The sequence below is a fragment of the Phodopus roborovskii genome, unplaced genomic scaffold (genome assembly GCF_943737965.1).
Source record: "Phodopus roborovskii unplaced genomic scaffold, PHOROB, whole genome shotgun sequence".
In the NCBI taxonomy this organism is placed as follows: domain Eukaryota; kingdom Metazoa; phylum Chordata; class Mammalia; order Rodentia; family Cricetidae; genus Phodopus; species Phodopus roborovskii.
The window spans coordinates 38,457,277-38,474,059 of NW_026126418.1; the positions used below are offsets into that span (position 1 = coordinate 38,457,277).

Sequence of the window (16,783 nt, forward strand, 5' to 3'; positions counted from 1 at the left end):
GTAGTGTGGATCGCTATTTCTAATACATTATTGATTTCCACAGCCTCTCAGGTGAAGGCATGTAATACCAGCTCCCCTCATATCAATCAATAACCCTTATAGAATATTCAAGTTAATATTTTCTCGATAATTGCTCATTCGTGTTACCTTCCTTCTCTCATCACTATCCCTACACTTCAACCATTTTCTTTCTGACAACTAAACCAAACACCTAATGACTTAGCTGACCTATCTCTGATATCCAGATGTGTACATGACCTGGTGGTGATCTTATCCAGATGTGTACTTGACCTGGTGGTGATCTTGATGATGCCAGAGGTGCTCTACCACTGGCTTCACATCTATTCTCAGAAGCTCATGTTAATTGGTCATTTTTTACAAAATAAGGAGGGATCTCTTAATATAACAGTGGCATTTCAGGGGTGAGTTTATACTGCTTACATTTTGTTAAATGTAGGCCTAACTTGAAATATTGTGTCTAGGGTCAGTATCAGGGAGTAGAAAAGAGTTTTTTTAGTATCACTGAGTCTCTCCTCCTGCTCAGGATTCCATACACCCATAATGAGCTTCTATATAAATGCTCCTCTGTTGTTTAAAATAAAAAAACAAACAAAAACCCCATGAAATCAAGGGATGGGTTGCTGCAACTCTCTTGCAAAATGAGCTTTCAAAATGGTACCACAACGTGGGGTATCTGTGCTATTTGCTCCAGTAACAGTGACTGCTCACTCACTCACATGTGGCTGCTAGCACAGAGCCTGTGACATAAATTATATTACAGTCTTTGAAGTTGAATCCAAGTCTTTAGTGTATTTTAACTGCTTAATAAAGATAAAATGGCAGACATGTCCCAGCTGTACTTCCAGGAAAGCTTCACATTGAAATCCACTTTCTACTGATTATTCAAATTAAACCCTATTATGAAATGGGGAACAAGGGAGAGGAGAACTGAAGGAAATCTCTGACTCACGTGTTTGTGCACCACAGATTCAAAGGAAAAGGTGGGCTGAGGGAAGACGGAAGGAGAGAAGGAGCAAAGGAAGCAAGGAGAAAGACACATTCTCAGCTCTTGGGAAAAGCATAAACACATCTGTGATGATTAATTTCTACTTTTGTAACGGCTATAATAACTCCTAATTGCACAACAATATTTGTGTGTTAAAAGAACTCAACAATGTGGGAGCCTTCTGTGACTTGGGAAATGTTAGCCCTGTGAAAGGCAGCCACTTCCTGCTCCTATGTTCAGGGTAGTACAGACAGCCATCCCTTGACCTCTTTACAATCCACGCCCTGTATGGTATGCATTTATTTGTTGGAGCACGGCTGTAGGAGAAATAATGTGTTCCTTTAGGGACCATGTTTCATCACCTAGCTTCTCGTTGATTATGCAAAGTGCCAAGAACCTTCAGAGGGCAGAAGGAAAAAAAAAATTCAGAAACTCTTCTTTTGACAGAGTGACTGGCTAAGGAGCCACGGGGATTTGGTGAAACAATGTGCTCCTCCATCCTGTGGAATCTGCTGCTTCTATTCCGAGGAGAGTACAAACTACGACCTTGGTTGATCGCTGGTAAGTGTGCTAGTTGCCTAGCAAAATTCAGAAGTTCAAGGAAAAAGCCATCACATTCTTCCTAATTTACATTTTGAAGCTGTTATTACCATAATGTGGTATGCTACAAATTGAAAGCCTTAACAGCAGGCTTAGAATAGTATGGCATTTTGCACTACCACAGCGGCTGACATGTACTGACCAATCTTATTAATTTCTGTATTTGTGAAAACAACGAAGAAAAGCTCTAGTGTACAATGTGCTACTGACTACACAGCGCAGAGCACACCCACTTGTCTAAAATGGAAGGATAAAGCTATGGTAACTGAGACTTAAATAAACATTTTTCTAAAATTTCAGTGTGAATCCAAATTGTTTCAACTTTAGCAGTCTTAAAAATTCCTCTTCAATTCAAGACAGAATGCCATCTTCATTTTTGATGGTAGAAAAGCAAATTAGAGGAATAGGATTCATTAGTAAATCTCCAAAGGATTATAAGATTATAATCATAGGTTCCCATCAAGATGATATTGCTGGTAAACACTTCTGTAATTTAGTTGAAATTGTAAAGAAAATATTTTCTAATATGTTATGGAATTGATTTCTGGAGCAGCAAATACATTTAATTAGTATTGTTTTTAATCTTTGAGACAAGGTCTTGCTCTGTAGCTCTGGCCAGCCTGAAACTCATTATATAGATCAATCTGATGAAAAAAAAAAAAAAAGTCACCAGGATCCAGCCAAGTACTTAGATGAAAAGTGCATGCCACCACAACCATAATCAAAATACATTTAAAAGGAAAGAGACAAAAATTATAACTACTGTTCTCACACTGGTTGAAGTCCTCTTATCTTTTGTATTTTGAGTAGAAGCTTTGACATTTGATCCTGTGTAACTTTTCAAAGCTCATATCCCCCACCCCTCACCCCCATAGTGTGAAGGCAGGGAGCAAAACAGACTACTATGTGGAAAGAGCATTATAATCAAATTAATAACTCCATTGCCTTTAACAATTAGAATTTGTAAGGCTGGAATAATGGCTTAGTAGTCAACAGAACTGTGCCTCCCCCCAGAGGACCCACCTATGGTTTACAGCACCCATCTGGAGCAGTTCATAACCACCTTAAGGTGATCAGAGATCTTATCTGGCCTCCCAGGCACTTGAAATGACATTTTGGTAAACTAGCTAGAACCAATAGTACATGATGAGCTCAAACATTTTAGGGACTTCTTAGCTATCACAGAGTATGTTCTCTGATGGCAAAATGGGGAGTTGGCTCAGTAGCTAACATGCTTGCTGAGCAGATATGAACCCCTGAGTATAAGATGTAAGAACTGGGCAAAAAGTCGATACACACACACACACACACACACACACACACATACCAGTTCCTCATGTAATTTCTTCCCTTTTCTGCATACATCAATAAAAAGTGAGAAACATTGAACGATCATTTTTTGCAGGGCAACTGTGAAACATCTCTCTCGGGAATGCAATATAACACTAACAGAAATAAAAATAAGTGGATACAAAAACCCATCCATCAATCTAATCTTTCAACAAATCAAATTGTTTCCAATTTTCCAGTCATGGAACTAGTCTTTTCTTCTGAGCATGCATAGGCTTCCCTGTTGGTATAAAGAAAAGTCTGTCTCCTGCCTTTCTTCACACTATCTCCTAAACATTTCACCTGTACTTTTCATAACTATCATGAAAATAAATTCATTAATGTGTGACTGTGACATAAGGAATCATTTTCCCACGCTTGAACATGCTGCCATCTCCCGTCTTCTCTTGCTACAACTAAACACCAACATCATCACTTACATAATTTTCCGTTGCTTTTGATGTTTCCCCCTTCACACATATTCTCTGAATACAGAATCAGGAATATTTGAATGGACCTTATACTGAAAAAGCACTTCCTGAATTCTTATTAACAGCAACACGTACACCTACAATTGATACTGTGGCCTCTGTCAACATTTTGGTGTTAGCATTTTCTATTAGAGGGAGGAATACTAACTTCATAGTGGTGAAATCTTCATGCATGACTTAATATTAATAAAATATAAGCATTGTTTTAATCTAAGCTTTTTTGCTATTATTGCTAAGTGCTTTACTGTATGAGGTGATCATATTCTCTACTATGGATTATCTCTGAGACATGACTTAGCTTTCATCTCTTATGAGGGCAGGGGGTAAGTCACAGTTGGTAGAGTTCTTGTTTAGCATATACAAAGCTCTGGGTTCAATTACTAACATAGCAAAGACAGGGCAGGGAGATGCAGGCCTATAAGTAAGGCACTTTGAAAGTAAAGGAAGGAGGATCGACCGGGAGTTCCAGGACATTTTCTTCTGTCACATAATAGACTAGCCTTGAACACTTTAAAATCTGTCTCAAAAATATATTTATATATGTTTTCTATATGCTAGAAAATAATCTTGTATCTTATTAAATATACATTTCTAATATAAACTGTTTTTACTTCAATATTTTATAGCAGATATGTTTGATGCTTTAATATCATTAAATATGTTGTGTTCCAATGTGAACTTTTTCCTATTTCTTCAAAGCACACAGCAATCCTGACAAAATCCCAGCACAATTCTTCACAGACCTTGAAAGAACAATACTCATCTTTATATGGAAAAACAAAAAACTCAGATAGCCAAAATAATCCTGTACAATAAAGAAACTTCCGGAGGCATCGTCATCCCTGACGTCAAGCTCTATTATAGAGCTATAATAATGAAAACAGCTTGGTATTGGCACAAAAACAGACAGGTAGACCAATGAAATCGAATTGAAAACCCTGACACATCTACAAACACCTGATTTTTGACAAAGAAACTAAAATTATACAATGGAAAAAAGAAAGCATCTTCAACAAATGGTGCTGGCATAACTGGATGCTGACCTGTAGAAGATTTCAGATCCCATGAACAAACCTTAAGTCCAAATGGATCAAAGACCTCAATATAAATCCAGCCACACTGAACTTCTTAGAAGAGAAAGTGGGAGGTGCCCTTGAAGAAATTGGTACAGGAGACTGTTTCCTGAACATAACACCAGTAGCACAGACACTGAGATCGACAATTAATAAATGGTTCCTCCTGAAACTGAGAAGCTTCTGTAAGGCAAAGGACACAGTCAACAAGACAAAACAGCAGCCCACAGACTGGGAAATGATCTTCACCAATCCCACTTATTTTCTTTACATTAATTTCTTGTACATACAAGGCCAGAATTTTCTATATTTTGCTAGATAAAGCATTACAGGGGAAAAAAAACCAACCATATTGTTGTGAATGGTAATTTGATATTTGGAATGGGCTTTCAACATTAGGTCTTTATTTTACTTGTAAGTATTCCTTACAATGAGTCATTGGTCTGGTTCAAGGCCTTTAGTTTCTGCCACACTATTGATACTGGGCTATGCTTTCTTTTTTAAAAAAAAAATCTCATTACAATTACTTATTTCTCAAGAAATATATATATATATATATATATATATATATATATATATATATGCTTTGTTTTTTGAGACAGGTTTTCTTTGTGTAGCCTTGGTGGTCCTGGAACTCGCTCTGTAGACCAGGCTGGCCTCCAACTCAGAGATCCACATGCCTCTGCCTCCTGAGTGCTAGAATTAAAGGTGTGTGCTACCATTGCCTGGCTCATTTCACCTCCTAAAAATAATGACCTACTTGAGAGTTTTTCTGGATTTGAACTCTGCTTTATACATCAATCCAGAAGGCATATATGCCTTTATATACAAAGATATAATATGCATCTTTATTAAATCTTCTATAATTCTCAACCTTAGACTGTCTTAGCCCCAGTCACTAGTACAGTCACATGTTTCTAGTAAGTTCGGTAATTTCAGAATCCCGGGCACAGCACGTGCACGCTACTGACATGTTATGGACTCCCTTTCATGCGGCTCGCCTCACTTGCCCTGCTTGATGCTGGTGATACTGCCCTTGTCACTGGCATAAAACCAAAAAGGTCAACATACGTCTTCCAAACCAAGCACAAGCTCACCTCATAACACCACGATATGTACAAATCATGTGCTGAGTTACAGTGCAAATCACAGTAACCCTGCCCTCCTGTTTTGTCACTTTTCCACTGTAACAGTTGTAATCATCTTTTCTTTCCATTTATCTCAGGTTGTTCAAAGGAAAAGCCACTGATTATAGTATATGCACCTCAGACTTCATGTGTACTGGTTCTTTACTATCTCATTTTCAAAGTTTGAAGCATTTGGGTTTTCTTTCCCCCCTAAAGGAGGTTGTCACAGTTCCAAAAACAAGGAGATGCTTGAGATTCATATATTAATAAAATCAGCTGGTAAAACAAACAAGGCTGGCAAGATGGCTTAGTGGGTAAAGGTGCTAAGTGCCAAGCATTTGATCCCGGGAACCCACATGGTGGTGGGGAGAATCAATTCCCACAGCTGTCGTCTGACCTCCACTTCATCATACTCTATGCTCCCTTACCATGCACAAAGCCAATATCATGTAAATATAATAATCAAAATGCAGCATCAAAAAACAAGAACCATGCATTTGAAAAAAAACAAGGAGGCGTTCAGGGAGGGTTTGGAGGGAAGAATGGGAAGGGGGAAATGATGTAATTATATTGTAATCTCAAATAATAATTCTACAAAAGCCCAGCTATCTATCGAGACAAATAAAATCTCCTAGTTTTAGAAACATGTAGCTATTCCATGTCAGTTTCTTGTGCTTAGGTTGCAAGATCTTAAGAATTTCTCCCACCCCTTCTTTGAGCCTCATATTACTATACCTGGCAAAAATGGCCAAGGTGACAGAGTGGCAGAGAATATGGCACGCCTTCTTTTTTTCACCTTGGTGGACTTTGTAACTCCCAGGGAAGAGAGAAGAAATACCTGGGAAGGGGCTGCAGCTGAGAACTTGGAGGCTTTCTCCAAGTTCACACACTTCAGTGTGTGGCCGATCAAACTGTTTCTTATCACTGCCAACACTTTCCATTAGCAAATGCAAAATGTAGCCTTTTATTTTCTCCCAGATATTTCAGTTATGGGAGGATGTGGTGTTTTCCTAACTTCAGTTTATTCCTTACTCCTTCTTCTCACCTGTGCCAGGTGTATTACATGCTTCCTTGAAAAGTTGAAGGAATAAAACGCCTACTCTTGTCAACTCAGTGGTCTAAAAGGACCAAATAAAACACGGCCAATTGCACTTAAATAATGGAATCCACCAACATGTCTCAAAACCATCTCATTTTTGCTTGATCTATTTCATTTCATGAGTATAAAAATTTAAAAACACATGTCCAGCCATAAAGGTAAAAATAAAAATGACCAACACTACACAATGACCTCCTCCCCCAACGCACCCTCCCCAGAACCCGACAGTGGGCCCCTGACTGGTTCCAGTACTCACGGGTGAAGTGATTAGAGGTGGAAGGATTGACACTATCCCCACTGTCAGCACTCTCACTGCTGGAGACTTCATCATCTGACTCCCTGGCAGAGGAGCAGGGTGAGGAGGCGTCAACATCTTCAAACTTCCTCTTTAAAATTCCACTCATAGCTGCAGCGTCGTCGCATGTACCTGGAGCAGGAATGAGCAACCAGGCATTGAAGTCTGACTGTTGAAAGCTGTGGGTTGACTAAGTAGTCAGTGTCTCCTGTCATTTTCATATGGCTTTTTACTACATGGGCTGAACAGGAGCCGTCCCTTGAAAGTATCACAAACCAGGTTAATTTTTCCTATTTCAACTTAACAAAAACAGGCTGAAAATTAATAGGCATCCTTGACACTCCAGTTAGCCCAGCACTTCCATGGTTTTCTAATGTCTTTAGGAAATAGTGCAGCTTAATGCAGTACCATTAGTCTTTTTGTTGGCAAAATAAGAAAAGCCCCTTGAGTCCATGAAATTCTGCTTTAAAAAACAAACAATAAACAAACACATGGCAATGCCTCCAAAGTCTTCAAAGTCTGAAATGATTACTGTGCTGTGCAAACTTCATCTAGAAGAAACACTGAAAGCAGGATGTAAAATTTTTTATATTTAGAAAATTTCAAATTCAAGGAACCTAGTTAGCAAAGCATAATGAAGCATATGAAATCAGTTCTGAATTTTAGGTGGTTTCCATTTTAATGCTGATACAACATGAACTTTGTCCCCATGCTACCTGGCTGTTGAAGCTGCTACTGCCTTTCCAGAAATTTCCTGAGGCTATGAGGCTGGGGATTATGACAATGGAGTGGAACCAGGGAGTGACCAGTGGACATATTTCCTTCTAAGCCATTTGTTCTACATGAATGATTTTTCTCTTCCCCGGATGCTTGCTTAGCCCTCACCATTCCTGTTTTACTTTGACAATCACCTAGATGATACCAACTTTCTTCTCAATGTAATGATACTTTAGTAAATAAATTAGCTCTGGTATTTCAGCACAATCTCCCTTGAGAAATTAAGTTAACTTAGCTTATGGTATTGCAAGCTGATTAGACATTTGAACTCTCAGGTAAGTTCTCCCCGCCATACTCAGCTGTCAGTCTAGGAGATCAAGAGGGAACACGTTTAAAATATCACTCAGTTACATGATCTCAGAACTGCTCTCAGAAATCTCTAAAATCCACCCCTTGCCTGTACAGATCACAGAACAAGCAGCCTGCTCAGATCCCCTGGGCTGAACCAGCTCTCCACACTCTGATTTGGGAGTTCTCAAAGAGGACAACCTGAATCAGTAGCAGCAGTGTAACCTGGGAAAGAGGTGATTAATGATGCATCTTTTCCATTTCCAAGCCAGATCCAGCTCTGAAAGACACAGGGATTAGCCTTTTGTGAAGCACCAAACAGGTTATCTCTAATACATTCTCAAACAGGGAAACACTTGCCAGATTGTCAGTTTGTGTTCCAGCAACTTCTTTCTTGGAGTTTACTCCCCGTGAATGTGTTGGACACAACTCAGTGCTCAATTTCCAGTCAGTTTTCCTGCTTCCTCTGGTGTGACTTTTAATAAAATCAAGCATAATGAAGTGAGATGTATCATGTCTTCATTCTTAATTTCAATTCAATCCTTTTAGGCAAGTGTTAAGTAGCTGATATATTTATGTTTCACTCACTGAGTGGAGAAATATATATATATATATATATATATATATGTATATGTATATGTATATGTATATGTATATAAGAAAAAAAGAGTTAAAAGCAAATGACCCACTGTCCCAGAGCATGAGACCACTCTGAGAGGTTCCACCAAGTAGCAAAACACCCCAAAATGATCTAAGAGACTGAATTAGCTATGGAGATGGCTGATAGCCACAGAAAAATATATCATTGTCCATTCTCCTGAGAATAAAACTCTCTAGTCTACTCTCATTTTACCACTATTCAGATTAGCCTATAATTTTCTTCATCTCAAAGGGTGTGAAAGGCATAAAATGTTCATGCATCTCTGAGCCAGTCGAGAGGAGGAAAAAAGATATTTTAAGTAGAGTCTTGAAATAAAAGTAGGACGGGACATAAATTTTAAAATGATTTCACTTCAAGCAAGATGCAAAGTAATTCATGGGGGACAGACTCCAAGACACCCAATAATATAAGACGGAAACCTCCGGTCAAGATACACATTTCTGTAACAAGATGTTGCGATGGAAGCCATTAAAGCACTGCTGTCTAGTTTCACCCCCCCCCCCCAAAAAAACAGCTTCCTTAAGCAGGATGAATTTCTCATGGAGGAGGAACAGGAAATCTATCAACAAGGAACCAGGCTCAAGCATCACCTAGATTTGGCCCTTAGTGCTCCTCTCTCCCTCTCTCAATCCTTCAAGCAGGACTTAATAAGATGAAAACTGAAATTTTTGTCTTGCTTTGTTAGTTCATTTCAGACAAGAACTTCAGTGACTGAGTTAAAGGCTAGATGCAACTTCCATCTAGATCTTGAGAACAGAAAGGGCTTCGGCTGAACAAAACACAGTGGGCATGGGCAAGAGGTTGCTTGGTGGAGCAACATATCCATTATATAGAAACTGGTTAAGGGCCCGGCTTGCTTGTGCAAAGGTGAAGCAGAACATCTGTCTTATGTTACTATATGGGCATATCAAATGTACTAATGAAATGTGAAGAACAGATGGTCCACTCCTTTCTAGTATATAAGCTCTAGCAGATTTTAATAGAGTGCCAGAGGGAGATACAGTCACCTCCTCTATCATCTACTTCATCTTACTGGGAGAGGAGAGAGTACAAGGAATTAGGGAGATGATGTTACTGGTATGTAAAATTATCTGCCAGGCGGTGCATCTCACAGCAACATACGCTGTACAGATACAGATCCAAGTGAAGACAACCAATGTCCACTCTACACCTATCATTGCTCCCTAAACAACACATAATCTACTTTTTACTTAAAAGATGAGACACAAACTGGGTAGTTAACAAAAGAGAAAAGTGTGAGCATTTCAAATTGGTTTTATACAGAATGAGAGGTCAAAGAAAAATTGGGCAGGCACTGACTTATTCTGAATGTAACAAAATGGAAAGCTAAGTCTAGAGTAACTGACTTCTCAGCTCTCACTGTCTAGTTCAGGAAACATGCCAGTCCCAGGCACCATCCTCCTCTCTTATTCACTGCTCTCTGTTTTTGATAGATATTCCTAGTCACAGACAGAATGAGAATTCTAAAATACAGAGACCATCACACCAGTCTATAGTTTAAAACACCAAGGTGACTTTGGGTCAAATCCCCCAAGGCCATTAAGAATTCAGCCTCCTAGCCTGACCAATTTAGCCATTTATCTGGGACCTCTGCTTGACTGATACTTCATTTCTAAGGATGTTCCTATGTCTTAAACCTAGTATTTCTCTGTCCCCAAAGCTATTTGGGGTAATTGTCCTCTTAACTACTTTTTCATCTTTTTCCATAGCATTTACTACTTTTTAAAACTACAGCAGGTATTTGTGTGTTTTCTTAGTGTTGTAGTCTCTAAGGACAGAAAGAAGTGGAAGATCTTCCTTGTTTTCCTTATTGATGTTCCAAGATACAGAAGAGTACCATCAGCCTGGCGGTGGTGGCACACACTTTTAATCCCAGCACAAGAGCAGCAGAGGCTAGCCTGGTCTACAGTGCTAGCTCCAGGGCAGCCAGGGGTATACAGAAAAACCCTGTCTCAAAAAAAAAAAAAAAAACAAAACAAGCAAGAGAGAGACAGAGAGAGAGAGAGAGAGAGAGAGAGAGAGAGAGAGAGAGAGAGGTACCAACTATGTAATAGGTGCACAGTGGATACATGCTCTGATCCTGAATGAAACCATTACTTCTAAGCCTTAATTACTGTGCCTTGTCCGTTTGCCCTTCTAGACTGAAAGCTCCAGGAAAGGAAAACAAGTATTCAGCCAATTCATTGATCCAAGTCCTATATGAAAATAACTGGTATAATTGATTAAGTGAGGATCAAAATTAGATGAAACTGATATCAAAATGCCCTCTCAGTTATAAAGCCAATTATAAGCAGGACATGCACAAAAGAAGATACTTTTAAAAATCCTGGATTTGTTTGCCCAGAGTAAGATGAGATACAAAATCAAACAAACAAAAAACTTGAAACATCAGCAAAGAGCACAGCCCTACCAGAGTCAGTGTTGTAGAAAGTCTTTGATATTTTTGGTAAGCTTTGCTGCCACCATGACTAGGGTTCAGTAATTTGTCTGCAGATCTCATAGCTTGAATTCAATGTTCTAAAAACTAATGTATTTTTGGACTGTCCTGGACCAGGGACTTTGCTGTCTAATAAACAATTTCTTGATCAACTGGTGGAAGGGGGATGGACTCTACTCCAGAAGATCTCACTGGGGATTTATGGAAGTCAACTCCATTTCAAAGCCAATGTCCTCTGCTGTCTCATATTTCTTTTCATTTATCCTATTTCTTTCCATTTATCAACACAATCCTGGAATTAAGTTGACTAGGTTCTTAGCCCAGACCTCTATTCTTTATATGTACAACTTCTTATCTTGGACACAAGGTCTCATTATACAGCCCAGGCTGACCTGGAACTCTTAAGTGGTTAGCTTGGATCTCACAGATCCATCTGCTTCTGTCTCCCAAGTGCTGTGGTTAAAGTTCCATGCCAACCCATCTAGCAACCACCTCTTATTTTCCTGCCAAACCTAATTAAGAACTGCTTTATGTTAAAACATTAACAAAGACACTTAGTAGCACACTGTTCTTAAGTTATGTAAGCTATTTATTCACAATGTATTAGATAGAAGCATTGCTCAGATTCCTGTCAACATTGTTGGAAACAGACGGAAATAATGACAAAGAAAAAAATGCTATTCCCCTTAATATATTTCTAACTTACATGAGAAAGAGAGTGGGGAGGTCTGAGGGGGGGAAAACTAGAAAATATAGCTTAACAATAAATAAATACACAGGGCTCATTTCCAAAATATACAAAGAACTCAAGGAGCTAGTTACCAAAACACCAAATAATCCAACTGAAAAGTAGGGTACAGAACTAAATAGAAAATTCTCAATGGAAGAACCTAAAATGGCTGAAAAACACTTAAGAAAATGCTCAACATCCTTAGCCATCAGGGAAATACAAATCAAAACATCTCTGAGATACCATCTTACTCCTGTTAGAATGGCTAAAATTAGAAACACCAATGACAGTTTATGCTGGACAGAATGTGGAGAAAAGGGCACACTTCTCAACTGTTGGTGGGAGTGCAAACAGCCACTTTAGAAATCAGTATAGCTCTTCCTCAGGAAAATGGGAATCGGTCTACCTCAATGTCCAGTAATTCCACTCTTAGGCATATACCCAAAAGCTGCACATTCATACAACAAGGACATCTATTCAGCTATGCTCATAGCAGCATTATTTGTAATAGCCAGAACCTGGAAGCCACCTAGATGCCCCTCAACTGAAGTATGCATGGAGAGAATGTGGTATATTTACACAATGAAGTACTACTTAGCAGAAAAAAAAAAAAATGGAATCCTGAAATTCACAGGGAAATGATGGAGTGAGGTAACCCAGTGACAAAAAGACAAACACAGTATGTACTCACTCATATATGGATTTTAGACATTAAGCAAAGGATTACCAGCCTACAATTCACACCACCAGAGAAGCTAGGAAACAAGGAGGACCCTGAAAGAGACATGCATGGCCCCCTGGAGAAGGGGAAAGGGACAAGATCTTCCAAGCAAACTGGGAGCACTGTGGGAGGGGAGAGGGAGTTAGGAGAAATAGAAGGGGAGAAGAGGAGGGGAGAGGTGGGCATGAGAGAACAGGAAGATTGAAACAGGGAAAGAATAGAGGAGGACAAGAAAAGAGATACAATAATAGAGGGAACGATTATAGATTTAAGGAGAAATCTGGCACTAGGAAAATGTCCAGAGATCTATAAGGATGAACCCAACTATCAAGCCAAGCAATAGTGGAAAGGCTAACTTTAATGCCCTTCCATGATAATGAGATTGATGACTACCTTATATACCGTCCCAGAGCCTTTATCTAGTAGCTGATGGAAGCAGAAGCATACACCCACATCCTAACACTAGCCGAAATCCTGTTACAGAGAGGGAGGAATGATGAGCAAAGGGGTCAAGACCAGGCTGGAGAAAGCCACAAAATCAGCTGACCTGACATGGGGAGCTCATGAACCCCAGTCTGATAGCTGGGAAACCAGAATAGGACTGACCCAGACCCCATGAATGTGGGTGTTATTTAGGAGGAATGGGAAATCTATGGGGTCTCTAGTAATGGATCAGTATTTATCCCTAGTACATGAATGGACTTTGGAAGCCCATTCCACATAGAGGGATACTCCCTCAGCCTAGACGCATAGGGGAGGGTCGAGGCTCTGCCCTAAATGATATGACAGACTGTGAAGACTCCCCATGGAAGGCCTCACCCTTCTTGGGAAGCAGAAAGGGGAAGGGCTGGGTTTGGTGAGGGTGTGTGAGGGAACTGGGATTGACATGTAAAACAACCTTGTTTCAAATTTAAATTAAAAAGCAAGGAAAAAAAATAAATAAATAAATAAATAAATACATTCAAATGAGGACCAGGCAATCTAATCTGCAAATGTGCCATTTTAGAATTTAAAATTGCCAGAGTTAATAAGTAAAAATGTACTAAACCAAATTTTACTTGAATTCCCCCCCAAAAGGATGACATTTCAAACATACTTTTGACTAAATTATTTTTGTTTGTATGAAATTCAACTTAACTGAGCATTCTGCATTTTAAAATGATGGTTCTAATCTCTCCTCGTAAGGAAGTAAACTAAATGTGTCATCAACAAAAAACATCTATGTGGATGGGTGTTGGTGGCCCACGCCTTTAATCCCAGCACTTGGGAGGCAGAGGCAGGCGGATCATTGTGAGTTCGAGGCCAGCCTGGTCTACAGAGTGATTTCCAGGACAGGCTCCAAAGCAATACAGAGAAACCCTGTCTCGAAAAACAAAGCAAAAGTCTATGTAGGAAAACGTGAGCTAAGGCAAAGAACCCTGTATAGCAGCAACACTGTACTCCTGCCATCCAGAAACCAGATGAAAATACGTCAAGAGGGAAAGAAGAAAGTCATTAGGGTGAATCACAAATTTATAAACAACGTGGAGAAGTGAAGAAGAGAGTGGTGGTTAGTCAGAGAAGGGCAGGCCTGCCTATTACTGCAGAAGGAAAAAATGAGCTGGGAAGAAATACTGACATGGCATGTGTTTCTTTATAGCAGTGCTTCTCAACCTTCCTTCTCACAGTTCCTTGTATTGTGGTGATCCCCAGCCATAAAATTATTTTCATTGCTACTTCATAACTGTAATCTTGCTACTGTTATGAATCACATGCAAATATCTGATGTGCAGGATATCTGATATGGGATCCCTGTGAAAGGATGGTTTGGCCCCAAAGGGGTGGCTACCCACAGGTTGAAAGGTGCTGCTTTCTAGAATACTGGGAGGTCTCTCACCTAGCTTGATGGATGGAGAGGCAGGACAGCAGGAGCAACAAGTTAATTTGGTCTAGTCAGTCCTTATTCCATGGAAGTGTTAAGCAGGTGGTTAATTGTTAGGGAACATTTTACCAGGAACAAAGGCAGTCATCTAGAGACCATTAGCTCATGTTTACCTGGGGGAGTGTGTTAATCTCTGCACTGATAATTTTGCAAACAATTTAAAAGGAAATTAATCTTTAATCACAAAGATGAGTAACAAAAATCTGCATCTGACAGTCAGACTACTTGAATTACAGTGTGTAAATGAGGGCTTTTTTATTTGACTTAATTTGATTTTGTGAGCAAGGGGTCAGGGCTAGTCAAAGCACAAATCCATATTTTTTTTTTTTACATTCTTTTAACAAATTCTTCAACAATTACAAAATGGTTAGACACTCTAGTCAAGTTCTAGTTCAATGAACTTGGTCAGGTGAGGGTGTTTGCTTTAGTTCACTAAGGGTCCAGAAAACACTAGAGTCTGCATGAAGTTATGGACAGGGATTTCTGTCCAGGATAGGAGATGATTTTAATGTTTCTTCTAGTTGCTTCAGCCAGTTCAGAAGTATGTGATGGTTCTTTGTGATAGAAAGTATAACAAAATGAGTAAGAAGTCAAGTGAGCCAGCAGGACACAGGAGCAGACAGGCTGTCCACTGGACCATATATATAGACTGTGCTTCACTCAAGTCACAGTGGGAATGTTTTACTGTACCATTAAAGAGAACTCAGTTTAAAAAATTCATATTAGTTATTACTTTTTTCTTTGGGGTAAACACTTTATTTCACCAAATGTTCCTAAATATGTGGATAACTTTTAACTTCTAGTGTATTAAATCCTTTTCACACCTCATCTGTAAAACTATGATTAATTTCTGATGTTCTACCCTTATGTGATCATATTAATCAAAAATGACTCAGTTTCTGCCAAATAAAATCATTATTATTTAATCAGTTGTCCTTTTAAAATGAAATTGCTTTTTGTCAGAAATCATATTATCTGAAAATATGGTTTTTTTTTTCTTCTTTTTGAAAGTTTTCATTTTGTTCTGAAAGATTTCCTTTGTTAAGATCCCCAAAATTATTTTCCTTCATTTGTTTTTTCTTTGTTCCTTGTTTACTGGACTTTCACTGTTTAGCATAAGTAGTCTGTAGATCTGAGATCAGCACAAGGCAGAAACCACTTTTTCAATACCAAGAATTATGTGACATCACTCTTCTCAGACATCACCATCACTTAAGTGCCAAGGACCATTTTGAACTCTTTCTCATATGTAGCATCTCCTTGCTTCAATATTTCCTCTACAGGTACTTCTACACTATGGATGAAGGCATTGTTTAAACCGCTGGAGAAGCTGTGTGCATTTGTGCTCGTTTTATTTATTTTTGCGCCTATTATTTAGCAATATTTCTTCCGGTCACATTTAAGTTTCTGTTTCTTTTACAAGTCAAAATCTGTAAGCTGGGGAAAATGTAAAGCAAAATAGTTGCATGAAGAAATAGGGGAAGATGGAGAAAATTCTAATTTCTTTACTGTGCCATGCCACACCAAATTAGCTACTCTTTGAGGATTCTCGCCAACCTGGAATTAGAACTCGGTGTGACTGCACTGTGTTCTTTCCTACTCTTCCAACTGTGGTGTGATGACTACAATGCATAAGCTTTTATTAAAAGAAAGAAAGCACATGTACGTGTATAGGGAATATCTCTTCAAAAACATTTAGGCTTTATTAGATGCTCCGTCATCCTTGGTTGTTCAATCAAGTAACAGCTACGAGAGCATGAGGGTGCCTTGGGCACATATCACTCTATACATTTTGAGAAATATCTGTCTTCCTAAGAAACTAAAATTATCTTCTTCCCCAATACTAGGGCCATTTCTGCCTAAGCCCATTTGGCAAGAAAGTAGCTTATTTGCTGCCAAGAGGAGCAGGATTTGGCACTGATTTGACAAGGTAAAACCCTGTAGGTGTTTCTGTGGGGCACTACCAATGTGAAAAACGCTGCTGGTGGGTTGCCAGTGTGAGCAATACAAGTCAGCCAGCACCTCGCCTGCCCAGGTGCCTGTGTAAGCCAAGAACCCTGGCCACACTGCTGTCTAATAAATATGTTTGTTGGAGAAATGATTGTGGGGTTCCACGACTATGACCCCCCCTCCGAGCCAGGGATGTTTGTGATTATGAGTTAAAGATTTTAGTTCTTATGCGGTGGATTTAAATATTTTTGCTATCT

At 39.2% G+C, this 16,783-nt stretch overlaps 1 protein-coding gene across 3 annotated transcripts in view; it reads right to left on the minus strand.

Moving 5' to 3' along the window:
* The window catches only part of Csrnp3 (cysteine and serine rich nuclear protein 3), a 149,073-nt gene that overhangs the window by 70,049 nt on the left and 62,241 nt on the right, over nt 1–16,783 (minus strand). For all 3 annotated transcript variants that reach the window (XM_051184557.1, XM_051184558.1, XM_051184559.1), the window contains exon 2: nt 6,982–7,152. In XM_051184557.1, the coding sequence (XP_051040514.1) occupies nt 6,982–7,152 (171 nt within the window). The remainder of the gene's footprint in view (nt 1–6,981; nt 7,153–16,783) is intronic.